The sequence below is a fragment of the Dysidea avara genome, chromosome 8 (genome assembly GCF_963678975.1).
Source record: "Dysidea avara chromosome 8, odDysAvar1.4, whole genome shotgun sequence".
In the NCBI taxonomy this organism is placed as follows: Eukaryota; Metazoa; Porifera; class Demospongiae; order Dictyoceratida; family Dysideidae; genus Dysidea; species Dysidea avara.
The window spans coordinates 19,125,029-19,152,427 of record NC_089279.1 but is presented as its reverse complement, the minus strand read 5'-3'; the positions used below and the strand labels follow the sequence as shown (position 1 = coordinate 19,152,427).

The window sequence follows — 27,399 nt, the reverse complement described above, 5'->3', positions numbered from 1 at the left end:
CAAGAAAATTTTGATGCAGGCGGTTGATGAGAAACAAGTTATCTCATTGTAGTGGCCTAATTGAAATGGCAGGATCATGTTTGTCACAATGGTGAGATTGCAATGTACAAGCCAAAAAGAAAAGGTCCAATTTCAGTGCACCCAATGCTTCCTTATAGTTATAGTTGAATGTTTTCTATTAGAGTATTTCAATTTTTAGCAGACTAGAAGTTTGGCCGCTTATTAGTGATCCTTATAAGTGATTAGCCCTTACCCCTGCTTTTTCTACTTTTCACTGTCTAGGCATAAGAAGCAATTGCACCTGTAGCCTCTACTAGCTAGTACATAGTAATAATTCAGAGAGGTTTTGAGTACTTCCTCTCCCAATTCCAAATCTGTCCTTGCATTGGGGTACATCAACTGTAGATAGTTTTTAGTAATTACGTAAATGCGTATCCCTATAGTGCAAGAGTTAACAATAATGGAAATTGACTAAGTGTCCAACTGTCAATGCAACCTGTACAAAAGTTTAACTTTGGTAAAATTAATACCTTTACTGGAGCCAAGGTAGAGAATACTGTTAATAGGAGTCGAATGAAGTGATCATAAGGCCTTTGCACTATTGGTGCACTTTATGCAGTGTATTTTCCAAATTTACCACAGTTAGGTACTAACACCATCGTAAAATTAAAACTGCAGTCTAATTGGTTTGCTGTTCAGGAGTGCGTAGAAACTACCCATATATAACTATTTTAACATTCAGTTGTGTTACTACAAAAAGCAAATAGACATTGATGCTAAAAAAAGAGAGTTATTAAGACTTGGGCTGGGCGATAGTGAATTTTTCAATGTCCTAACAATAGTAAGACACTGTTCACAATAGATGATAGTATAATGATAGTGAAAATCTACTATTACCTTCACAAAGATATGCAAGGAGGGATGCATATGGATATATTTTTAACTAAGGGACTCCTATTTTAGACTGATATTTGTTCCCAAATGTTATTTTTACAAGTGTTTTGCATGAATATTTGCATACTTTTACATTTTAATTACTGTCCGATAGTAATTTTTCAAATAATCAATACATCATAGCGATAGTATCCCGATATTCCGATATGTTTATACTATCCCCCAACCCTAATTAAGACATTGCATACACAGGAGAATAAAAATAAAAATGAGCTCTGCTCTGCTCACAACACAACCATACAAAATATAAAATATATGTTATGCAACCAGTTGTCAGCCAAGCTGTATTGTCTTAATTATATGCATAGCTAATATAATAACTAACAAGTAATGTATGTGCGACTTAGTATTAGTCATTCAGAGTTCTGCGTCTTCAATTATGTTTGATAAAGCAACAGAGAAGTCTTGTTGCACATGGTCATCTTTCTTTTCGTCATCTTCATCTGTTGGAATTTTTTCATTTTGATCAGTATTAATAGTAACTGCAAATAATGTATGCACTTCCTAACAGGCTCAGTGTTTTATCAGTGCATTACCTTTCTTCTTTGAAGCACTATCCGTTTCACTTTTTGATGTATATTCATTTCTAATAGACATATTGTAATCTGCCAGTGAATTCCTCCTCGTTAATTCAGTGAACTTCTTTGGTTCTTCAGCTGTAAACATAAACTAAGTACTTTACATGTAGCCATGGCCGGTGTTACATATGTAAAGTTGTAGATGAAAATTACCTTTTCTCTGCTTCAGTGTTGCCCTAGTTCCAGATGAACCAGCCTGTATTAAATTATTGTGCATAATGTGACATCTTGTTATGTAATCCACTACAACTCACAGAATATGAGTAGGAATAAGCTATCTCTTGCTCTTCACTGCTTCCACCTTTTCTGAAAACTGTGAACTACAAGGATGATTATAAATGTCAAACATAACTCACGACTAATCACTTATTGACGTGTATAGCCCATCCATTTTGTCTGCCATTATTATGTGTGGGGTTGGCCAGTATACAAGAATATGTTTTGGTTCGTACTTGAATATACTACCTAACTGCACTTCGAAAATGGTGTGCATTGAGATAAAGAGGTTTTTAAAATCCACTAAGAGACCTATGTGACAATTATGCCAGCATAATTCTGGGAATAATAGGTATGTTTGGGAATCATGCTGGGATTTTGAGGTGATCATGTGTTTTCAGCAAGAAAATCTGCAATATGCACAAATCCAAGGGCAGATACAGGGGGTCAGTGGGGCTCTTGACTCCCTCCAAAAGTTTTTAGTATACCAAGATCGAGATACTCTAATAGAGCAGTCACTCTAATAAAGCAGTATCAGCATTAAAACAGGGTGTAGCGAGCTATTTAAGGATTTTAATATACTTTATCAGCAATAAATGTGTAGTTGGTGAGGTAGGTAGCTATTGTCAGCTGGCTGTGACCTTTTTTTTGTCTCACCTTACCAAACCAGAGACAATGTAGTGCCTCAGTTCATTTTGACCCCCCTTCCATAAGTCTGGATCCGCCCCTGCAAGTCCATTAGATATTAATGGCATAATGATGAAATTCACCTGCCTGCATGCCCCTTTCAGAGGAACAAGACTAGAAAGCAGTATACTAAATGGATTATCAACTTATATTGGTAAAACACTATATTAAAACTACTGCATCTACATGACTAAAATACATGACTAGCTACATGACTCACAAAATACGTACAAACTGAATGGCTTGGCTTCTATATAGCAGACTTTTGAAAGCCAAAAGCTGTACAAGGTTATAACAGCAATAACACTCACCAGGATGTAGTGAAGTAAGTCAATGAAAACCACATATTCCAGTAGGTACAATGGGCATTAAATAAGGTATGTACATGCATAATGACTTATTTACAACGGATTTATATTTTGGTACGGGCTGGGGACCAGAAACCATTGTACCAATTTGGAGTGGCCTAATAGAGCAGACAAAACGCTAATGCAGTAAACAGTCATGCAAATTATACTACTCTATTAGCAATCAGATAGAATGATGAGGTGCAATTATACAGAATTATGAAATAACATGGAGGTATACTGAAATCTCAGGATAGCTAAATACTAGGAAGGGTGGAGATAGAGGGTTGGGGTTGGCTAATTAGCACTTTATACAGACTGTAACTCACACCTTTAGAGTTTTAGGTCTTAAACACTGGAAAGTTCTAATAATAATTAAAACATAGTTTTGACTTCTCTGGTGGAAGTGGATCTGTCTGCTTGTTTGCAACTAGCTAGCTTTGTTTGGGTGTGTCCAAATTTTACTACCCAAAAGTTATTCTCAAGCCATAACTAGCCTTGTTTCTTGCTCCAGATAGTTATATAGTTCCGTATGCAGGAAGTTACCACATAAAATGAATCTTGAAAACTATTACTGCTCTATTAGAGTATACTTTACTTGACTGTTTTATTAGAGTATACTTTACTTGAGTGTTCTATTAGAATGCATGAATGCTCTATTAGAGTAAATCAGTCTGGGACTATATGCTTGTTGCAAATAGTTTGGGATAGTTCTCCATTATTTTCCATGATATCAACTATAGCCAATCTGATTCATGAATTTTGTGTTGTGTTTTACTGTTGAAACTTGGCCAAGCAACTAATAACATACTATTTCTAACAAGGTATATGTACTTCATTTACCCCTGTATACCATCAATTCAAGTTCTGATAATAATCCTATGCCTAACTTCTGGGGAGGTTCTCTAAAATGAGTAGAGACCTCCTAGCAGATAATTATAATCTAAATACCTCAATTCGCCTTGGGGGTTTTTAAAATCCATGAAGATCCTCATGATTGGTCTCTAACTATAACAAAATGGCATATTTTTGAGATGGGAAAGACTCAAGACACAAAGTTGATATATGACTGACTCAGGGCAGGCTTATACTATATAAAAACAAAATAACTGTGAAATAGGGAGCACCCTTCAATAAACCGGCATCTACAAATTGTGAAACCCTGGTGTTTTGAACATTGCACCTTTTGTTTTACATCAGCAATTGGCAACTGTAGTAGACCCAAAAATGGGCATACAGAGCACTTGTCCCACCCCAATTGCTGCAATTAAAATTTTATACCGAGCAATTTGCATTAGGGTCATAAAACACTCATGGAATTCACCACCGGAACTGATCCCTACAATCCATGTTTAAAGAAAACATTAGTACAACAGCTTAGGTTTTTCTACAGTACTAGTAACACTAAACTGTAAAATATTTACAACTTTAATTCTGCTCCATATGACTACTACAAACTGATGTACCACTTCCTGCCAAATTCCCTCCCCTGTGCTGTTTTGTTCTAGTAATTAGGGCAGTGCTAGAATATGTATCAAAGGGAAGACATAACTTTCAGGTGTTATACTATGACTAGCACTATGTCACTGAATGAATACAAGTTAAAGTTAGTTAACTGTCGTGAGTACAAACTGTACAACTAACCTTTGGAGCTAAGATTATGTAGAGGAGGAAAATAGCAAATCCCTGAAAAAACAAATTCAATTGTATATCCAAATCCATGAAGCACATAGCAGCTACCTGAATTATTACTAGTGCAGTGAAAACATAAGTGTAGACATCGTCATTCTTGTTGACAGCAAAGAGGCCAATAATCCATGTAACAGTCACCAGTGGTAGAATACATGCTTGAGTTTTCACCATGTATCTATATAAAATAAGTCAATAACTCTGGTGGTACCCAACCTGTATATCCTTACCTTCCTTTGATATGTCTTCGTCCTTGTTTTTCAGTCAAGTGGTATATTCCAGTGTAACAAACTTTGTAAAATGCAACAGACAGAAAGATGAAGTTTAACTATAAGACATGACATTTAGAATAAAGCATACATAACTACCATGATAGTACCAGAAAAATGATGACAACTGGAACAATAAATCCCCAAATTGCATGATCTGTCTCTGATAGCCAGCAGCTGTTACACATCAATCATTAATATGCACAGGTATACACATTACTGAATTAGTAAACTAACCCTCGTTTTGCTTCATAGTCATCAGGAGAAAAGACACCAATTGTTATACCCACAATTGCCATTGGAAATCCTTCAAAAATAACATTATCACTCATTGCTATAACCTCAGTAATTTAACTATATAATACATTCTAAAGCTTTTCGTTTTATGATTCATGTACAGTACTATGTATAACCTCAAAAACTGGTTAGGTTTGACATTTCTGTAGACATTTCAAATTATAGCAGTACAGGCAGTAGCTAGCAGAGCTTATACTGTATTTAATACGAATAATGCATAGATATTCCATAATAGTTTTCTTATCTAAAGCTAGCCCAAAAGTATATGATGTTGTTTCCTATTTACCTCCTACATCTAGCTACTGCCAAACACTATAACATTGCATAATTTGTATATCTTGCATACTGCACTATACTGTACTATAATCAATTTCCCATTACACTTTGAGCATGCTACAAAACTTTCCCTGTTATATTCCAATTATGATCAGCTGTGTCCTATTATGCCACCACAAATATGCTACAGTGGTCCCTCCATTATCCAACCATCAAATATCTGAACTTTCTATTATCTGAACTATGATTACCAAGTATGCTTTGAAATAGCCTATTATGCTTTTGAGCAGTGCTCAAAAATTCAGAGTATTAATTATACTTTCAAAATCGAGATCATGCTCTAGAGTTTGTTGAATTATTAAAGTATACCAGCCCTTCCTGACTACTGTATTAGAGTAAGTGACTGCTCTATTAGAGTATCTTGATCTTATTTCCATGAAGTATGAATAATCAGCTAAGAAACAATAAAAATGATTACATTGCACAATTTCTTGATGTGAAATGCAGCATCAAGATGATGGCTTTCCTTTGTAATGGAAATCATCTGTATTTTTCATACAGTGATTGCAGAGGTGTTTTCTGAACAGTTCTTGATTTGAAATGTTGTGTAATGGGTTGAGCATAGCTGACAACGAAGCGTAATGGATACTTCACTTTTCAGATGATAATTGATATAGCTGAGGCACGTGGCGCCATTTCAGATGTGGTATGCGTGGGTTCACCATTCATAATTTCCAAAAAAAAATTGAAAAATAAGTACACAAAAAAATTTGGAGTGTTCAACTAGAGTAAGGATCATAGCACATCGATAAAAAGTACTGAAACAAGTTGGAGTAGTGCACAATATTAAATCACAGTAAAACAATAAGAAGTGTTATATCCCTACTTTTCTAAGATACCATAATAAAAATGCACAATAGGGATATAACACTTCTTACTGTTTTACTGTGATTTAATATTGTGCACTACTCTAGCTTGTTTCAGTACTTTTTATTGATGTGCTATGGTCCCTACTCTAGTTGAAAATTCCAAAAGTTTTTGTGCATTATTATGACTGGTGAACCCACTCATACCACATCAAAACAAAGGATGGCACCAGAATTAATGTTTTTGTCTGAATGCCCACTCCAGTGATCAATACTGCTTCAAAAGTGCAGTGGCTATTATGCTTTACTTTCAGCTATGCTCAACTCATTACACAGTGCTACAGACGAAAAACAGTAGAAGAAGTGCCTCTGCAACAATCCAGTCACACAACGATCTGCGCACCCCCAACAGTATCAAAAAAACTATCAATTAGCTACTGCCTCAAAAGTGCAGTAGCCATTATACTTCACTTTCAGCTATGTTCAGCCCATTACACAGCATTACAAACAAAGAACAGTGCTAAAATCGTCTCTGCAACCAATCCAATCACCACGGAAATATGGACAGTTCCCATTTATAAACGTACTGTAGAGAAGCCACGCATTGTGCTACAGCAAATCAACACCTTGGGCTGTCAGAAAAAGGAAATGGGACATAAAGAAGGACAAACATGATGCGTACATTGTACGTAATGTGGTATGCCAAAAGGCATGTCTTGGGACGAAGCAATGTCGAACAGTGAAAAAATCAAGCCCATAGCCTTAGCCGTTATCGAGTACGCTTGCCTGACAGGCAGGCAAGCAGGCGGTTAGTCAGTCAGTAGAAAATTCCATTGAATAATTTTTTAAAAATTGTAACAATTTATTGGAAGCCTTTAAGATTGTACTGAATGCACTTTTGGGTTTGGTTAAACCTAACCAATACTGCCAAGGTGCCAGGATGGAGTTGTGAAGCTGGTTTTTGGTGAATTTTTTTGGCTAGGAAAACCCAAATCTCTAATATACTGTACTAACCGTACTGTATGATAAACATATCAGCATGGTACAGTAGCATAACTGCCATTATGGCTACCAAGGCAGCTGCCTCAACAAAGATATATATATATATATATATAAAAACCTGAATAAAACAATTTAGTACTGCTAAAATGTAGAGCAGTCACATTGACTTCTCTAATAGAGCAGTCAGACAATACTTAACTCTAATAGAGCAGTCAATGTCACATTCTAAAGTTTTTGGCTATGCCTTTGAAGCAACAATTGTAACAACCACATGTTTTATTGCTCTTTTTATAAGTTAAAAAAGCACAAGCTTTAAGCAGCATACATTATGGTTGTGCACAGACAAATGCTGGTTTCAAAGCTGCCAATCCAGTGAAATTAATAATGGAAAAACAGAAATAGAACATGCAATTAATACTGTATAGCAAAAATAAAAGAGTTAACTTTAATGAAATGGTCCTTGTTTGTAAGCTTTTTTCCAATCAAAGCTTACTGCATCATGATAATGTTGTATGTAGCACTTTGACACCTTAGATCAAAGATATTCCAGAGGATACATTTGCCAAGGAGACCTCTAATTGTACACCGGTGTACATTGAAATGTATCCTGGGAAAGTGGTTGCACTTCTAAAAGAGCAAGCCACTTTCATCTTGATGTGGATGAGGTAGTAGTGCTGCCCTTTATTTGTTTATACAAGCTCAGACCGAAATCGATTGTGCAAATAAATTAATGCACACTTGATGATTGCCACAAATTGAAGTGTTGCCACAAGAAGCAGCACTCAAATGAAGGCGTTACAGTATCCTTGCCATTCTACAAGTTGGAAATATTACTTAAAGGTGTGAAGTAGTACATCTTATAGAGCATTTATAAGTGTTTTGGCACATTTTTGAACGTGCACATGCCCACAATATGGACAACATGAGCTAACCACTCTATAACAAAGCTTAACCTTTTAGGTCTTTAGAAAAAGTCGTGATTAACAATGCCAGTGAAAGCATTAAAACACTTGTAATTCCCCGAAATTTGCTGTACTCAACTTTTCTGTGATATCTTCAGGACTCATCAGTTTATTATAAAAATCGTAGCAACAACGTTACTTGCTGCATAACCATATTCAAATCTTTTAGGCATGCATATAAATTGAATCCAGTGGTTATCCTTGTATTGGTATCAAAGCTATCAGCGGGAATGGAAGTGTTGCATAATAGCTGTAACATGGGTACTCGTGATTTGCCTGATATCAAGAGTGAATTATTCACTCTTGCTGATATGTATGCCCGCAGCCCTCAGGCTTTGGTCATACATATCAGGAAAATCACTCGTGCCCATGTTACAACTATAAAAGGTAACATATCTTCACATGATTACTTCCATTGATATGAATTTGGATTTGTACAGTACATACCCCAGCCAAGGATGATGAAGAACTTCCATGTTCGAAAGAATCCATCATAGAAAGAATGATAGATGTAAATGTATATCAGAATCCCATCACAAAGTATCCAGCAGAATGCAGCTGTAAGGGCATAGTGCAGGATAATACCTAGCACCATACAAGCAACCTAAAATTGAACATATATAATTTGAAATATGTTTAAAATATGACACTTACATCGTCATCTTTTGCAACTTCCACTCCAAATACAAACATGAACAAACCCAGCAAGATTGCAAGTGAGATATTGAAATGTATAAAATCTTGAATTTGGTCAAACACTTTTCTTCTACACGGTTAAAAGAACCATATATTACACACAGATTACACAAGATGCATGCATGTGGCCTTTATGACAACTTACCCTAGTACAATTAATATTACAATAGTCAGAATAAGACAGATTATTGTTATGCCACAACCAATGTAAACAGCAAATGAAAGAGTATCTTCGTCTGCCTACATTGATAAGATAACATACTGTAATCAACCACAGATGAATCAATCCAACTTACTGGTGACAGAGGACGACCTGTGGTATTTGTAGTATTAGGACCAACTAACACAGCAAAACTAGTAAGATGTGTTGATTTACACTGAATATATCCATTGTCCTGTAGCTGTCCAGTAGTAACCCCATCTGTTGACCATCTACCCCTTTAAAAGATGAGTTACTTAATGTATATGTGCTATGCATATGGTAGTGTATTTGATTAACACACTTATTTGCAACACATTTTGCAGGAAAAAAATTGATCTTATATACAGTAGGACCTCGATTATCCAAATTTTGATCGTCCGAGCCCTTGATTATCCAAACAGTATAAGTGACTGCTCTATTAGCTTATTTTGTCTTCCATCATTATTCCTATTAGAATAAGTGTATATTCTATTAGAGTAGTTGAACAAAAGTCTATATATTATGAATAAATGGGCTTCATTTATCTGAACAAATTCACTTATCTGAACACTTTTATGAATGAACTGACGCACAGGTGTTCGGATAATGGAGGTCCTACTGTACCTGTAGATGTTAATGTTTTCTTCATCAATGTACTATACATTCTCTCATGGCATTAAGTATTAAAGCTTTTCTTAACCTTATTACATTCATGCACCAATCCACTAGTTTTCTGTGAAACATTTTGTGTGCATGTGTCAAGTTGTTAAAAAGGTTTACAAGCCAGTGTGGAGAGGCCAAGTTATGATGTACTGTATGTCTTTTTTGTCTGTATCTGGAATATCATGCCACATTTAAGTGAATCGGCAATATAATGTTTAGCAAAAAAGCAGAACAATAGGGCAACATCAAATGTTATAAGACTTGTTATGAAATCTTTGATCTGGGGCAAAAATTGGATCAGCTGATCCGGGTTACATGGCTAAATTACCTGACCTAGACTGACTCTCTCTAAAGGTCCAAGTACTGCTATGTCTTTTACCAAGTGTCTCAAGATAGACTGTTTGGTCCCAAGATGGGGCAGTATTTGGACAATGACAGAATTAGTCTAGGTCAGGGAAATTTTGTTGTGTTGCATATCATTGGGTCAATTAAAGTTTGGGCTGACGTGTACATATGTACATATATGTGTTATAGGGTGTAGCATGCCTGCATGGATTCTCTCCACTCTATCTAGACACACTACTACTTCATCTCCTAAGTTTCACAGTGACTATAGTAACCATCAAGGCAACCAATTGCAACACACCTGTGGTACTGCAGGAGATCAAGATATCCTAATAAGCAGTCAGAATTTGTATAGAAGCGTCATGATGCCTTACCTTACTCTAGAAATTCATATACACTGTAAAATAAAATTTCTATAGATGGGATGCCTCCTGCAGTCACTTAGTATGTAGCTCGTACTCCAGAAGTACTGCACACTTGACCACAAGAGGCATACCTTAAGTATGAACATACATACCTTAAGTATGAATATACTTTTGAATTTAGTTACTAACTAGATGTGTGAAAAACTAAAGCCAAACAAACAGCTGACCATCACCAGTAGCTAATTTATTTGTTTGTTTATTTGTTCTAAAGCTATGCATTGTGGAACTTATGTAGGTCTGCCAGTCACATATTTGTATACACATTAAGATAAATTCACAAGTAAATAAGACCACAAAAAATGGCATGTGCATGTGTACTGTATATACTAACTTTCCATCTTGGTCATAGTCCCTGAAGACACACTGTGGAGTTACTGTATTCTACAGTGATATAATATATACATAATGTGTATATCACCATTGACAACAAGGAATCAACAATGATGACTATAACTATCTAACAGTATTTGCATAATTGACTGAGTATAGATAATTGGATTCATGCCCTGACTACAGAAAAAAAACTGCATAGCTACTACAGAGAAGATAATTATTTCCTAACTATTGCTAAACTTCATGCGTGAATATATTAAGGTTTTTTGCATAAACTTGTTATAAAATGTCTACTAGCTATTTGAAAGTGTACCATTGAATATCCACATTCACCATGTTCTATACTTACATTAAACAACCTTCCAATGTTAAACTCCATAGTGACTTGAGTATCATTCACAAATTGAAGTCTTCTTGTGAGATTGGTTGAAATTTGACTACACAAGTTTAGACCTTCTGGTGTCCTGTAAAAGTAAATTTTAGATCACAAGATAATCAACTGAGTGAAGTCCTATCACAACTGTAAGGAAAGTTCAGAGGAGTACATACCCTGACATGTCATTTGATAACCTTGAGTTGATGTTATCGCTGATAACATTGATAACTGGAACTCTTTTTCCTATGTGCAAATGTTTGCAGATTTTGATCACATGTGCATAAATTAATTACAATATCATTATATGTACATACACACATATAATAGTGGTTGAGCTAGTGTGGTTTCTGGGAATATGCTTTGAAAATAATCTATTATGGTTTTGAAAAGTGCTTAAAAATTAAGCCTATAATGCTTTAAAACAATGCTTTCAAAATCAAGAGTACGCTCAACAACTGACTGTCTTATTGGAGTATATCAACAATAATTTACTTTATTGCTGTATTATAGAGTAAATGACTGCTATATTAATGTACCTTGATCTTGTTCCCACAAAGTGTTAGTAATCAGCCATGAAATATAACAACTCATTACACGCTTTTATATGAAATGTAGTAATAGTGTGTAGTGTGCTGTATTTTCAGCATGTGCATTGAGCATTAAAATCTTGCAAATGTCCTATTCTGCTGGCATAAAATAGTGCAAGCCTAGTCGAAACCCTTTTAGCTAAGTATATAGCAGTCTAGCCACTGTAGCTCGGTGGCTATGATACAGTGTTGTAATTTCAGTATGTAAGCAATTGTGTTTTCATTGTAGCTATATATGAATCTTTCAGCAGTACTTCATTCCCAAATAATACTCTAACAGAGCATCAATAAACTCTTCTAGTAGAGCAACCAAAAACTATAGTTTAGACAACTCTTGCTCTACTGTTAGTTTATTCTCAATTTAAAGCATTCTATTTACTAAGGTTAAAATTCAATCTCAGAGCTTTTAAAGTCTCTGGGGTCATGTCCCCAGACTTGTATTTTTAAATTAAAATTTTGCAACACTAAATTTTTAAAAATCAATTTTTACAAATTCTAAATCAGTCACTAATAAATATGTACATACATACCTTCATTTGCAAACTGAGCTAAAACTATGGAACTAGGAATTTTGATTTGAAATTTATCATCAAGATTGGTTGAAAATAGTCTGGTGTTTCCTGGGAATTCTACATCATCAATTTCATTTAGTTGCATTTCAGTTGGTAGTTTTACATCAATCACTAGGGAAACAATTGCTGATGTAACCAAAGTTAATGCACATTATTATCTTTACCAATATTGCTCCTTTCCATTGTGTAATTTGAAGGTTCATTTGTTGTGCTTATAGTGTCTAAGTATTGGGCTAATAACAGAGCGGTTCTTTTTGAGTTCATTAGTAGCAATTCTCCAGCTGAAGCATTCTATAAGTTAAGCATATCAGATACAGTTGTGTACATAACAGCACAATAGCAAACCTCAAATTGTTGAAATGAAATGTCATTGCTGCTATTGAGTAGGTTGTTTAGAGTATCTGCAACATTCTACACATAGAATAAAATTAAAATTATGTACGTATATCCCTGCTAACTCTGGACTTACATTTGCTATCATCAAAATATCCAGTTCACTTATTCCATTAAAATTTAACACAGAACTAAAATATATACACACATGAACACATATTTTACTGTGTTGGAATGCTTACTTTATAAGTGCATCCAGAATTTCATTGGCAGTTAGTACATCTTGTGGTAGTATAGGCTGACCACCACTTGTCGTTGTTTTCAATTCATCAGCATATGCTATGAGTGTTGTAGTGTTTGGTTGATTATTGTTTTGCATTTTTGTCTCTAGTGTTTTGAACGATTGTGATTCACACATCATCACATCTGACAGTTGCCACTTGCTATCTTCTGAGCATCTCCTGGTAGCTATAAACATAAATGTTAATGATTGTATAATTATTATATGCAGTTGTATCAGGGGAATGTTATAAATTTCTATGCTTATAGAACACTCACAATGTAACTTTAGGCACACATACTTTGCATTGTGAAATACTTTTACTTGTGTAGTAGTAAGGAGATAATGTTTAGTAAAAGGATGCTAATAAAATATTTATGAAGCAGAGTGTGAGCAATATAAGCAGTTGATACATACCTTGTGACATATAACATTGATAAGTTGCACTACTTCCAGCAGTAGTAAAAGGCCACGCTATGCCCCACACATCTGTATCAAGTGAGCATCCTGCAACTGAACAGAAAATAAACAATATTATATCTACAAATATAAGTACATAATAGTTAAAAATTATTGAAGCAGATATGTAAACTATATTTTTATCATGGCTGTGCTTGTATTCTGGATTTAACCCATCATAATACTATGTCAATGCTGACATCAACCTTAAGCTCACTTCACTCTCATGCACAATACGCATCTATCACTATCATTGTTTACGCTGCCAACAGTATGAAATGTATTATTGATAGCCTGTTGAGAAACTTTGTATAGGCTTGTATGCATTAAGAATACCAGTTGCAATACCATAAATGCAATGCACCATAGATCTGATTTGATGGAAATGGTTAATACCCAGCTCAGACATTTCATAATATGGATAAAACCATTGACCTGTCAAAATGTGATCAACATTACATGGCTAATTCACTTGGGACCTGATACTGAGCTAAATACTCAGACTTTTTACAATGCAACACTACAGACCTTCAGAAGTGCAGTTTTGCCCAGTATATCCTGGCATACATTGACATCTGTATTCATCAATATCAGCCTCACAACTTCCATTATTTTCACAAGGATTTGGATCACAGTCATCAATGTTAGTGCTACAGTTTCTGCCAGTAAATCCTTGATTACAGCTGCATATGTAGCCACCAACAATGTTTGTACAGCTTCCAAATCTACACGGATTAGTACCGCACAAGTCAATTGTAGCACAGTTTCTGCCAATGTATCCCATGGTACAATTACACATATAGTTATCAAGAATATTGCTGCATGTTGCATTGTTTTCACATGGATTAGGATTACAATAATCAGTTGTGTTGCAACTATCACCAGTAAATCCTATAGTACAGTTACAATTGTAGTCATTGACAAGGTCTACACAGGTGCCATTATTTTCACAAAGATTAGGATCACAATCATCAATGTCTGTGCTACAAACCATGTCAGTAAAGCCAGGAGTACAGCTGCATGTATAGTTATTAAAAAGGTCCACACATGTTCCATTATTAAGACAAGTGATGTTCTCACAGTCATCAATATCTGCCTCACATAGTTCACCAGTATAGCCTGCATCACATTGACACATAAAATCATCTACTAGATCAACACATGTCCCATTGTTACAAGTTACATTTCTACAGGTGTCTATATTGTCAATACTGCAGTCCCTCCCAGTAAATCCTGTGACACAATCACATGTATAGTTGTTAACAAGATCCATGCAGGTTCCATTATTGTTGCATGGGTTTGGAGAACAATCATCAATATCAATACTACAATTTGTTCCAGTATAACCTGAAATGCAGCCGCAGGTGTAGTTATTAACAAGGTCAACACAAGTTCCATCATTGAGACATGTTATGTTCTCACAGTCATCAATATCTGTCTCACAAAATCTACCTGTAAAGCCTGCATCACACTGACACATAAAATCATCTACTAGGTCAATACAAGTTCCGTTGTTACAAGTTATATTACTGCAATTGTCTATATTGTCAATGCTGCAGTTCCTACCAGTAAACCCTGTGACACAATCACATGTGTAGTTGTTAACAAGATCCATGCAGGTTGCACCATTTTCACATAAGCCAGGGAAACAGTCATTGATATTTGTTTCACAGTTAGTACCATTGAATCCTTCAAGACACACACACGTGTAAGATGCATTCCCATCTATACAAGTTGCATTGTTCTGACAAGGATCAGACATACAGTCATCAATTGTATCACTACAGTTCCTTCCAGTGAAATCTGGTTGACAATTACAAGTATAGTTAAGATGTTGGTCTATACATATCCCTCTATTAACACATGGGTCTGGATCACATTCATTAGTAACATTAGCACAAAGTCTTCCCTCATATCCTGGAGTACACTGACAAGTAAAGTTGTTATTCACTTCCACACATGTCCCATTATTAAGACATGTAACATTTTGACAATCATCGATATCTGTATTGTTAAATAAATACAACAATACTATCTGATTATTGTATGCAAATAGCAACACATGAATCTATTACACTAGAGCTGTACCGGTAATTAGATTGGTTATGATGGTAATTACGTAGCTGTTTTACCACATTACCTGCATGTGAGGAAACCATACTTGTGGATTGTATTTTGCATAAGTAACTTTTACAGGTGCATAGCTATAATGGATGTACTACTTGAATATTTATGTTTCTGTGAAGGTAGCAGATAGCTGAACTTAAAAAAAATTGAGTTTGCTCCAGAAAATAGATTATTGCGACTACAGTCCTTATCATACTTGATAGCTGAGCCAGAGTTTTGGCTGTTGAAACAGCCACATTTAGTTGCCATAAAAAACATGTACATAATAATACAACAGTCAGATACCATATCATTATCATGGTACTGTATTCTAACTCACATGTTTACCAACTATAGCCCAGAATGATTATGAAACCAAATACCTTGTCAACTCTTGTTCTATGGTATTTATTGCAAGCACTTGTAGTAATACTTTAACACATGTACACAACGTACTGCTTTATATTTATTAGTAAAAAATTACCTGTTACACGCAACACTACACTGGCTAGTGCCATTATTATATCTCCATTTGTTGTGTTAACAAAACTATGTAGATTAAATGTGATGTTGTCTCTCATCTGATCACTAACAGTAAATACTCTACCAGTTGATATTGTTAACTGATACATTGACTCAAATGGAGGGGATATAACTACTGGTGGTGTAGTCCCATTGATAAGGAAGTCACTACCACTAACTGACTCTCCCACCATCATGTTATCCACAATATCAAAACTTAAATAGCTAAATACGACACTTGAATTGATGATGAAAAATGCTGCAAACAAATCTGTTCCAATAGGTGAGTTTATATTAATGATAGACTGATATTCATCTTGATCAAACATTGCAGCAAATTGTGGGACTGGAGGAAATAAACAATAATGGTGCGTACATATACATAAAAGGCATCTACATTGTACTACAGTAAAACTAGTGAGTGCAAATACAAATCAATATACAAGCCCAATGGCCATGGTGATTATATATGTATATCATATGAATAATTCCAGCTCGGCTATTGAGAATAAGAATTAGGGACCCACCTATTATGCTCAAAATTTTACCTATTATGCTATGCTGCACTGCTTAAATGTTTTACCTATTATGCTCAAACTATGCTCAAGCTTTATGCTAAATTTGCAGTTATGGGCACATAATAAGTGACTGATGCATATCTTTACTCTTCAAAATGCATGTGACAGAAAAGATCGATATACTCTAATAGAACAGTCATCTGCCTTTAGAGTTATTGACTGTTCTATTAGAGTATATCGATCTTTTTCGGTGATACGTATTTTGACTATCAAGGATTTGTAGCATGGCTCAAATATTCTTCCTATTATGCTAGCATTATGCTCAATGCTTTCAGGCACCTAATATGCTCATAATTATGCCAGCATAATCGGTGGGTCCCTAAGGGGGCATCTCCAAACTGATTTGGTACTCTTTTTTTTTTTAATTTTTTTTATTATTATTATTATTATTATTATTATTATTGTTTACTGAGCAGTCAGCCCTGCTGGTGTGCTCAGGAATCACATAAACAAATACATTAGGTACAATAATATGATTGGAGTCTAGCTGTAAATAGATCAGTATCTGCAATTTCAATTGTGTCAGTTGGTAGTATGTTCCACTCGTTTATTGTTCTTGAGAAATAGCTGTTTTGGTATGCCGTGGTGGATGAGGTAGGTAAAATATAGTGAAGATGGTGGTATTGTCTTGTTGGTTGTGTTTTTGGTAAGTAATAATGAGGAATTTGGAGTGATAACTGTTGGTAGTGTATCTTATGCAATATTTGTAACCTAGATAATTTCCGACGAATTTGTAATGTAGGCCATTTCAGCTGATCCAACATTAGAGAAACTGAACTGAATCTGCCATAGTCATTCAACACCCAGCGCGCTGCTCTTCGTTGTACTTTCTCTAACTCTGAAATATCTCCAACGTGGTAGGGATCCCAGACAGCAGATGCATACTCTAGTTGTGGTCTCACCATTGTTAGGTAAGCTGATTCTTTAACTTGTTTTGAACATTTGTTTAGATTGCGTTTTAAGAAATTGAGTGTTCTAGATGCTTTATTGACAACATTTGATATGTGAGGTGACCAAGACAGTGATTTATGAATTAAGACTCCTAGGTACATATGTTGATCAGATATATCTAGTATGTGACTGTGAAGTGCGTAGTCGTAAGTGAGTGGTGATAAGGATCTCGTGCAACGTATAACTGTACATTTACTAATATTGAACTTAAGTTGCCAAGTATCGGCCCATTCTGACAGTTTATTTAAATCTTCTTGAAGTCTGTTGATGTCTTCTACACTATTGATAACTCTATAAAGCAAGCAATCATCAGCGAACAGGCGGAGTGGTGAGTTGATGTCTTTAGTTATGTCATTTATATATAATAAGAACATTAGAGGTCCAAGAACTGTGCCTTGTGGTACCCCAGACATTACCGACACTGGACTAGAGGATTCACTATTTAAAACAACACACTGAGTACGTTGGGTAAGCCAAGTTTGGATCCAGTTATAAGTACTGCCATTAATTCCATAATATCTTAGTTTGGTCATTAAGCGTTGGTGTGGTACTGTATCGAATGCTTTAAAAAAATCCAATAGGATGATATCTATTTGTTTCTGATGGTCTAGAGCAAAGGATATGTCTTCTGTAAGAGTAATTAGTTGAGTTATGCATGAATGATTAGATCTGAACCCATGTTGATTTTCAATTAATATGTTGTTTTCGTTTAGATGGTTGATGATGGAATGATATATAATGTGTTCCATAACCTTTGCACAAATGGAGGTCAAAGATATGGGGCGATAATTACTAACACTACTGTGGTTACCTTTCTTGAATACTGGACATATATTGGCTTTTAACCAATCAGATGGCAATGAGTTAGTTGACAGAGAATGATTGAAAACTCTTAACGTCATAATGACGCTAACTTCAGACCCCCCTCCCCCCTCTCCTTAACGTCACACTATTATTTATTTATTTTAGTTTCCAAAAATGTGCAGCCTCAGTTCGTTAAGAGTACCAAAATCAGTATGAAAACAATGCATTGGCAATAGAAGCACAAAACATTATATTCTTTACCCGAAAACATAGTCTACAAGCAGTATAGCTGCTTAATCACGTCAATTCCTCTATTCCTAGCTGTTTACACTATAACTGCTTTAATAAAAGTTATAACGTCATGGCCCTTCCCCCTTAATATCATTATGACTTTAAGCGTACCAAAATCAGTTTGGAGATGCCCCCTAATAAGAATGTGTATATACTCAAAGTACGAATGAGCAGCTGTAATCTAATCCAAAACAGCCAAGCTGTGAAAAAGCATGTGGCCTTCCAAAATAAGCTAGTATACAAAGATATGATATCAAAGGTGGTGGCCAAGAAATGGCTGCAATGAATGTCAATTAATTTGTAACATTACAAATTAAGTGACAGTACGTATAATATCATTTCAGCCATTTCTTGGCTGCCACCTTTGATAGTTTTCATACTAGCCTATTTTTGGAAAGCCACATTCTTTTTCACAGTGGCTGTCCACCGGTCAAACTGCTTCTGCGAATTAGTCGATTTTCTTTGTCAAGGCACAAACCATCAGTAATGTAATGGAAATCTGTTTAAATATCAATGAGTTATAATACAAACACCAACCATACATGTATGTAGCAAGTGCATTTTGAAATATCTCATATAGAGCAGTCATACATAAGTTACAAAATAATACAAATATAAATTTCAAAAGAGTAAAATGCCACTTAAAATCTGGTTCACTTGTTCACCTGCTGAAGGTTAAAAAATAGACAAATGCCAACCAACATGCTAAAGGCTTTGGTGCTTCCAAATCAAGACACACGATAGTGTGTCGTGCGGCCCAAGAAGCCGGCGCGCCACACCGTGGGTATATTGACAGGAAGAAAGAAAACGTCATTTTCATACCTTTGTATCTCGGTGATCCCTTATCCGATTGTAACCATATTTGCTGCAGCGTTGCCAACCAACTAGGGGAGTCCACATTCCAAATTTGAAGGAAAGCGCTTAAGCCATTTCCGAGATACGAGCAGCCAAAGTTTCGGTCTTTCGCACACTTGCAAAAATTACTATAAAACGCAAGCGCGTACTCCGATCGCCTTGAAATTTGGCACACAGAAAGGGAATCCAAAGGCGAATCCTAATATCACATTTGGTGCAAATCCGATGAAAGGTTCAGGATTTATGACCAATTATTCGCGTAAAGCAAGATGGATTTGTTGTCACGCATATAGGGCAAACCGCTCATGGAATGAGCTGAAAATCGGTTGGTGGATAGAGCAACTATTGTAGGAGTACCTTTTGGTGATTTGAAAGCAATTAAAATAAAGATCATGGAGATATGACACGAAACCGAAGGTGTGTAACAATTGCGCGATCGAGAGTCGTGAATAAAAATACCAATAATTTTCATGCCTACCAGGCAAACCGCCTAGAGCAGTGAGCTGAAAATGGGTATGTAGCTGGAATAGTCATCGTAGAAAGTCCTTGCAGTAGTACAGAAGAATTGGATAACAAACCACTGAGTTATGATTCGAAAGCCAACTCTTTATTTTTATTTTTTTTATTTTTTTATTTAAAAAAAAATTTTTTTTTAAAATATATATATATATTTTTTATTCCGGCCCTAATGGCACTCCCATCCTCCCCGATCTCTAGCTAGAAGTTAAACCTAATTTAATTTAAAAAGCAGAAAAAAGAAAAAGCAGCTAAACCTACAGAGCCTACACAGGCCTACAAAAACACCGCATGGACCGCCAGCATACACACAGCAAAACCCCCGGACAGGGGCCTTAACAAGAAAGCCCTGCAGTCTACTGGCCAAACTGCAGGGGGTGGGAGCATGAAACAGAGTTCAACTCCCACAAAGGACTGCCAGGCAACAGGCTAAATAGGTGTAAAAATGTCCGGGAATTGTGGCGCCACAGACAAACAGAGAGTTGCTCTAGCAGATGGCGGCGGTATGCTAGGCCACGAGAAATGCCACTTCTGGTGGTTGTCCTCAAAGCAATATCCTGCAAGACAGGACGACTAGCAGCAGACCACAAACCCAAGGACTCAACCACCAGGGGGACAAAAACACCTCCAGCAGCCTGTACAAGCTCATCATGGTGAGCATCCTTATCTTCTTCTTCCTTAGCAGCAGCCACACCTGCTGAAACTGCAGACCGACCCAACAGAGATTCTTGTAATGGACAACGTACAGTAACATCGAAGTACGCAGGCTTCCCATGCACAAAGTCAGGGTGAAAAACATCACCCGGGCGATCCAATCGGGAACCAGCACACCGTTGCTCTTTACGGCAACCATGCAGTGTTGTCCTGAAGTAAAGCATGATATAAAGCCAACTCCGTGTAGCAAATGCGAGATCGAGATACTCTAATAGAACAGTCACCCTAATAGAGCATTCAGGTAGTTCATGACTTACTCCATTACAGATTTCTATTACATTGCAAGTTATGCTGTGGGGAGTTCAGCAGCAACCAGTTAATATTGTAGACAGTTCAGCTACAAGCAAGTCACCCTGTAGAGAGTTTAGCTACAAATAATTATATTGCTGTATAATTATTACAAGTCACAATGAAGAGAGTTCAGCTATCAACAAGTCATGCACCCTGTAGAGAGTTCAACTACAAAAAAATTCATCCTGTAGAGAGTTCTGCTACAAACAAGTCTTCATGCAGAGAGTTTAACGATCAAAATCCACCCTGTAAAGAGTTCAGCTTTACTAATTATAACAAGTTACTCTTTAGAGAGATCAGCTAGAAACAAGAGTGAACTCAGCTAGAAAATGTCACCTTGTAGAGAGTTCAGCTACAAACAAATCACACTGTAGAGAGATCAGCTAGAAGAAGCCACCTTGTAGAGGGTTCAGCTGTGAACTGATCACCCTATAGAGAATTCAGCTAGAAACAAATCATACTGTAGAGAGTTCAGCTACAAAGAAATCACCCTGTAGAGAGTTCAGCTAGACACAAGTCACCCAGTAGAGAGATCAACTAGAAGAAATCCCTTTGTAGAGAGATGAGCTAGAAGAAATCACCTTGCACAGAGTTCAGCTACAAAGAAACCATTCTGTAGAGAGTTCAGCTACAAACAAATCACCCTGTAGAGAGTTCAGCTACAAACAAATCACCCTGCAGAGAGTTCAGCTACAAAGAAACCATCATGTAGAGAGTTCAGCAGCAAACAAATCATCCTGTAGAGAGTCCAGCTACGAAAAGATCACCCTGTAGAGAGATCAGCTAGAAGAGGTCACTTCGTAGAGAGTTCAGCTACAAAGAAACCATCATGTAGAGAGATCAGCTGCAAACAAAATCACCCAGTAGAAAGTTCAGCTACGAATAGATCACCCTGTAGAGAGTTCAGCTAGAAACAAATCATCCTGTAGAGAGATCAGCTACAAACAAGTCAACCTGTAGAGAGATCAGCTAGAAGAAGTTACCTTGTAGAGAGTTCAGCTACAAAGAAACCATCATGTAAAGAGTTCGGCTGCAAACAAATCACCTGTAGAGAGTTCAGCTACAAACAAATCACCCTGTAGAAAGATCAGCTAGAAGAGGTCACCTTGTAGAGAGTTCAGCTACAAAGAAACCATCATGTAAAGAGTTCAGCTGCAAACAAATCACCTGTAGAGAGTTCAGCTACAAACAAATCACCCTGCAGAGAGGTCAGCTAGAAGAGGTTGCCTTGTAGAGAGTTCAGCTACAAAGAAACCATCATGTAAAGAGTTCAGCTGCGAATGGTGTTAAGCCCAGCTAAAGGCAAGAAACAATAAAAAGTTTGAGTCCAGTAGTCCATGCAGTTCACTAATCCAATGCAAACAAATCACCTGTAAAGAGTTCAGCTACAAACAAATCACCCTGTAGAGAGTTCAGCTAGAAGAGGTCACCTTGTAGAGAGTTCAGCTACAAAGAAACCATCATGTAATAAGGTCAACTGCACCTGTAGAGAATTCAGCTACAAACAAATCACCATGTAGAGAGATCAGCTAGAAGAGGTCACCTTGTAGAGAGTTCAACTACGAACAAATCACACTGTAGAGAGTTCAATTACAAACAGATAACCCGGTAGAGAGATCAGCTAGAAACAAGTCACCCTGTAGAGAGTTCAGCTACAAACAAATCACCCTGTAGAGAGGTCAGCTAGAAGAAGTTACCTTGTAGAGAGTTCAGCTACAAACAAACCATCATGTAAAGAGTTCAGCTGCAACAAATTACTCTGTAGAGAGTTCAGCTACGAAAAGATCACCCTGTAGAGAGTTCAGCTAGAAGAAGTCACCTTGTAGAGAGTTCAGCTACTGTGTAAACAAGTTACCCTGTATAGAGATCAGCTACATATCAAGTCACCCAGTAGAGAGATCAGCTGCAAACAAGTTATCCGTAGGGAATAATTGATATGTAATAAATATATGTATTATAGATAATTTGTACATTAATTTTACTGATAAAATCAGAAATAGTTAAAATCTTCTTCATCTTTTTCTTCTTCCTGTGGTAAAGAAAAAAAGATAGGTTTAAAAAGCCCAAAGCTGGCTATAGGCCAACTTTGGGGTATACAAACACAAAAAGAAGTGAAATCTAATCCAAAACAGCCAAGCTGTAAAAAATGAGTGCGGCCCTGAGAAAGGCTATGGTGAAAATAGATGTGAAATCCAAGGTGGCAGCCAAGAAATGGCTGTGATGGTAGGTTAATGGTAAAAATTATAATAACGACAATTCAGGTGAATTTTGTGCCAAGACCTAGCAGCACCAAATTCACTTGAATTGTCATTATTAAAATTTTTACCATTAACCTACCATCACAGCCATTTCTTGGCCGCCACCTTGGATTTCACATCTTTTTCCACTATAGCCTTTCTCAGGGTCGCACTCATTTTTTACAGCTCGGCTGTTTTGGATTAGATTATATATATCAAGACACACGGTAGTGTGTAGTGCGGCCAAAGAAGCCGGCGCGCCACACCGTGAGTATATTGACAGGAAGAAAGAAAACGCGATTTTCACACCTTGTAGCTCCGTGATCCTTCATCCGATTGGAACCAGTTTTGCCGCAGAGGTGCCCGCCAGGTAGGCCACCCCACAACCAAATTTGAAGAAAATCGCCTAAGCCATTTCCGAGATATGACATAGCTATGAGTGCCCAAAAGGTCATTTTTATTTCTTGGTTTTTTTTTTCTTCTTATTCTTCGTCTTTTCGCACAGTTTGAAAAATTGCTATAAAACACAAACGCGTATTCCGATCGCCTTGAAATTTGGCACCCATAAAGGGAGTCCAACGACAAATCCTAGTATCAAATTTGGTGGAAATTCGGTGAATGGTGCAGGAGTTATGATCGATTATTCGCGTAAACAAGATCGATTTGTTGTCACGCCTACAGGGTAAACCCCTTCATTCCAGGAATGAGTTGAAAATCGGTTTGTGGATAGATCAACCATTGTATGAGTGCCTTTTGGTGGTTTGAAAACAATCGAAATAAAGATCATAGAGATATGACATGAAACTTAAGGTGTGTAACAATTGCACGATCGAGATTCGTGAATAAAAATACCAATAATTTTCACGCCTACCAGGCAAACCGCTTAGAGCAGTGAGCTGAAAATGGGCATGTAGCTGGAATAGTCATCGTAGAAAGTCCTTGCAGTAGTACAGAACAATCGGTTTACAAACCACTGACTTATGATTCCAAAGCCTATATCTCTGCTTTGTGTTGCATCAAAAATACTTGAACGATTAATATACAACAAAGTTATAGCCTCCATTTCCAATGTCATCTCTATGTGTCAATTCGGATTTATGAAAGGCTGTTCAACTTTACAACAACTTCTCATATTTTTAAACAGTATTCATGAACACTGTAAAATTCAAACAGATGTAATATACTTAGACTTTGCAAAAGCATTTGACAGAGTTCCCCACAATGAATTACTTTTAAAACTCTGGAAAATCGGTATCACTGGCAACCTTTGGTGGTGGTTTAGATCTTACCTCAACAACAGACAGCAATGCGTTCGCCTTAATGGTTCATATTCCACCTTCTTACCAGTCCTATCAGGTGTGCCTCAAGGGAGTATTCTAGGACCACTTTTATTTCTTATCTACATCAATGACTTATTTTTATCTGTCCATTCCTCTAATGCACTCTCCTTTGCAGATGACACAAAATGCTATAAACAAATTCTTGAACATCTAGACTCCATACAACTTCAACAAGACCTTGATTCAATGGCAAACTGGTCTAGAGATTGGAACCAATTTTTTAATACCAGCAAGTTTATACATCTATCATTTAATACAAAATTCCCCACATCCTACTTCATAGACGACACTATAATCAAAACTAGTAGTACTCACCATGACCTCGGTGTCATTTTATCAACTGATTTATCTTGGAAAAATCATTATAACCATATATCAGCTAAAGCCTATAGAACCCTTGGACTACTGAGACGTACCGTCAGCCACTCAGTTGACATTCCAACCAAGAAAACTTTGTATTTAGCATTAGTTCGATTACAATTACTTTACTGTTCTCCTTTATGGCACCCCTACCTTATTTGCGACATCTCTACTTTAGAAAGAATCCAACGCCGGGCAACCAAATTGACTATGTAACTGATTACAAAACACGTCTTATCAAACTTAACATACTACCACTGATGTACACCTATGATCTTTATGACATACTCTTCTTCGTAAAATCAATCCAGCATCCATCTAATTATTTCAATATCAGTAACTATGTCAACTTTTGCCGCAATCCTACCAGATCCTCCACCAGTAACAAGCTTCAACACAATTTTACATCATCCAACAAACAAAGTAACTTCTACTTTAACAGATTACCAAGAACCTACAACAGTCTACCAGTTCTTGACTTAAACCAACCTTTTTCCACCATTAAATCACAGTTACTCAAGATCTTCTGGCAGCATTTTACAAACAATTTTGACTCTGACAATCCTCACAGTCTGCACTTTGTTTGCCCTTGTAGTACATGCTCCAAGTCTCCTCGCCCACCAAACTTCAGCAGTAATTAATAATTTTTTTTTCTTGCTCTCTCTTAAAATAAGTACTTAGCTATATAAGTAAGTTTATTATTAAATACACATGTAAGTTTTAAAATTATAGGATAGTTTCATAAAACTGGTGGGTGCAAATACAAATCAATATACAAGCTAAATTGACTAGGGTGATTAAATTTTACCATATGAATAATTTCAGCTTGGCTATAGAAAATATGTGCATTAAAGTATGAGTGGGTTGTAATTTTAGGAGATGATATCTAACAGTAACAATCTGCAAATTCAAGTGGGTGGACAATACTTCACATATATACCTCCATTTTTGTTATAATTCAACTGCTAACAGGTATTGTATGATATTGAATTGAAGTCAGATGATATCTCCGTCAAACACTTTTATATGTGTACAAAAACATGTGTAAGTTTATTACAGAGTATGTATATACATATTTGCTGTAACATAAAGGTGTGGCCTCCATAAGGCCATCATGAAAGAAGTTGTGAAATCAAAAGTGGCAGCCAAGAAATGGCTATGTTGGTAGGTTAATGACAAAAACTTTAATAACAGCAATTCAGATGAATTTTGTTGCCTCCTCCAAGTGTCACTAGGATTTAAAATTCACTTGCATTATTGTTATTACAATTTTTGCCATTAACCCACCATCACAGTCATTCCTTGACCACCACTTTAGATTTCATAATTTCATCACAGTCACTTCTTGGCCACCACTTTAGATTTCACAATTTTATCATCTTGGCCATGTGGGGGCCACTTTTACAACTTTACTGTTTGGTTAGATATCACTTCATTTTGTATCGCAATTCACAAAGATGGCCATAAGCTGGCTTTGGGACTTCCTTTTAACTTGTTTTTTTCTTTACTACAGGAATTTTTGAACAAAACAAAAAATGATACAGTACAATAGTACGGTATAGTAGAGACCACAAAGGTGTAGGCATGGCCCATGAACAAACATCATCCAAAAACCAGCTTCACTTTTCCCTGATGACAATGAGGCAGTATTGGTTGGTAAAACTAAGTGCAAACAAGCCTTCGGATCAATCCCCAAAACGGAATTTTAAAAACATTAATAAACGGAATTTTCTACTGACTGAGTAACTGACTGACTGCATGCTTTCAGACAAGCATAACTCGATAATGGCTAAGGCTACGGGGTTGATTGTTTCGCTGTTTGACGTTGCTTCAATTGGACATGTGTCTTTGGCATACCGCAGTATGTACAATGCATTCTTTATGGACTTACCAGTGTCCTCCTTTGTGTCCCATTCATCTTTGCTGACAGTAAAAGGTATCAATTTGGTGGTAGCACATGATGGTTTCACTTCATAATGGAAATCGGCTGTATTTTTTCATAATAGTTACTTTGATTGCAGAGGTGCTTATCAAACAGTTCTTGATCCGTAATGCTGTGTAACAAACGAGTTGAACATAGCTGATGACGTAGCATAATGGATACTTCACTTTTAAGATGATAATTGGTAGCTGGGGCGCGCAGTGCCATTTCTTTTGTTTGATACGGTATGTTTGGGTTCACCAGTCATAATTTTATTTTACAAAAAAGTTAACAAACAAGTACACAGAATTTTTAACTAGAGTAGGAAACATAGTATGTCAATAAGTACTGAACGAAGCTGGAGTAGTGCACGATATTAAATCACAGAAAACAATAAGAAGTGTTATATCCCTACTGTGCTCTACATACCATAATGGAAATGCACAGTAAGGATATAACACTTCTTATTGTTTTACTATCATGCACTACTCCAGCTTGTTTCAGTAATTTTTATTGATGT

The 27,399-nt window shown here is 36.4% G+C and overlaps 1 protein-coding gene across 2 annotated transcripts in view; it reads right to left on the bottom strand.

Annotated features, from left to right (window-relative positions):
• Window positions 1-1,134: 1,134 nt before the first annotated feature.
• LOC136264455 (neurogenic locus Notch protein-like) overlaps window positions 1,135-27,399 on the bottom strand; it is a 58,180-nt gene continuing 31,915 nt past the window's right edge. For both annotated transcript variants that reach the window (XM_066059191.1, XM_066059192.1), the window contains 24 exons: window positions 15,984-16,367; window positions 13,922-15,397; window positions 13,352-13,447; window positions 12,897-13,122; window positions 12,791-12,845; window positions 12,667-12,732; window positions 12,486-12,612; window positions 12,280-12,432; window positions 11,336-11,405; window positions 11,136-11,250; window positions 10,785-10,834; window positions 9,136-9,277; window positions 8,985-9,079; window positions 8,798-8,909; window positions 8,591-8,747; window positions 4,978-5,047; window positions 4,851-4,917; window positions 4,702-4,799; window positions 4,523-4,649; window positions 4,427-4,468; window positions 1,787-1,852; window positions 1,686-1,728; window positions 1,491-1,610; window positions 1,135-1,436 (listed from right to left, as the gene is read on the bottom strand). In XM_066059191.1, the coding sequence (XP_065915263.1) occupies window positions 1,312-1,436; window positions 1,491-1,610; window positions 1,686-1,728; window positions 1,787-1,852; window positions 4,427-4,468; window positions 4,523-4,649; window positions 4,702-4,799; window positions 4,851-4,917; window positions 4,978-5,047; window positions 8,591-8,747; window positions 8,798-8,909; window positions 8,985-9,079; window positions 9,136-9,277; window positions 10,785-10,834; window positions 11,136-11,250; window positions 11,336-11,405; window positions 12,280-12,432; window positions 12,486-12,612; window positions 12,667-12,732; window positions 12,791-12,845; window positions 12,897-13,122; window positions 13,352-13,447; window positions 13,922-15,397; window positions 15,984-16,367 (4,082 nt within the window). In that variant the 3' untranslated portion in view covers window positions 1,135-1,311. The remainder of the gene's footprint in view (window positions 1,437-1,490; window positions 1,611-1,685; window positions 1,729-1,786; window positions 1,853-4,426; window positions 4,469-4,522; window positions 4,650-4,701; window positions 4,800-4,850; window positions 4,918-4,977; window positions 5,048-8,590; window positions 8,748-8,797; window positions 8,910-8,984; window positions 9,080-9,135; window positions 9,278-10,784; window positions 10,835-11,135; window positions 11,251-11,335; window positions 11,406-12,279; window positions 12,433-12,485; window positions 12,613-12,666; window positions 12,733-12,790; window positions 12,846-12,896; window positions 13,123-13,351; window positions 13,448-13,921; window positions 15,398-15,983; window positions 16,368-27,399) is intronic.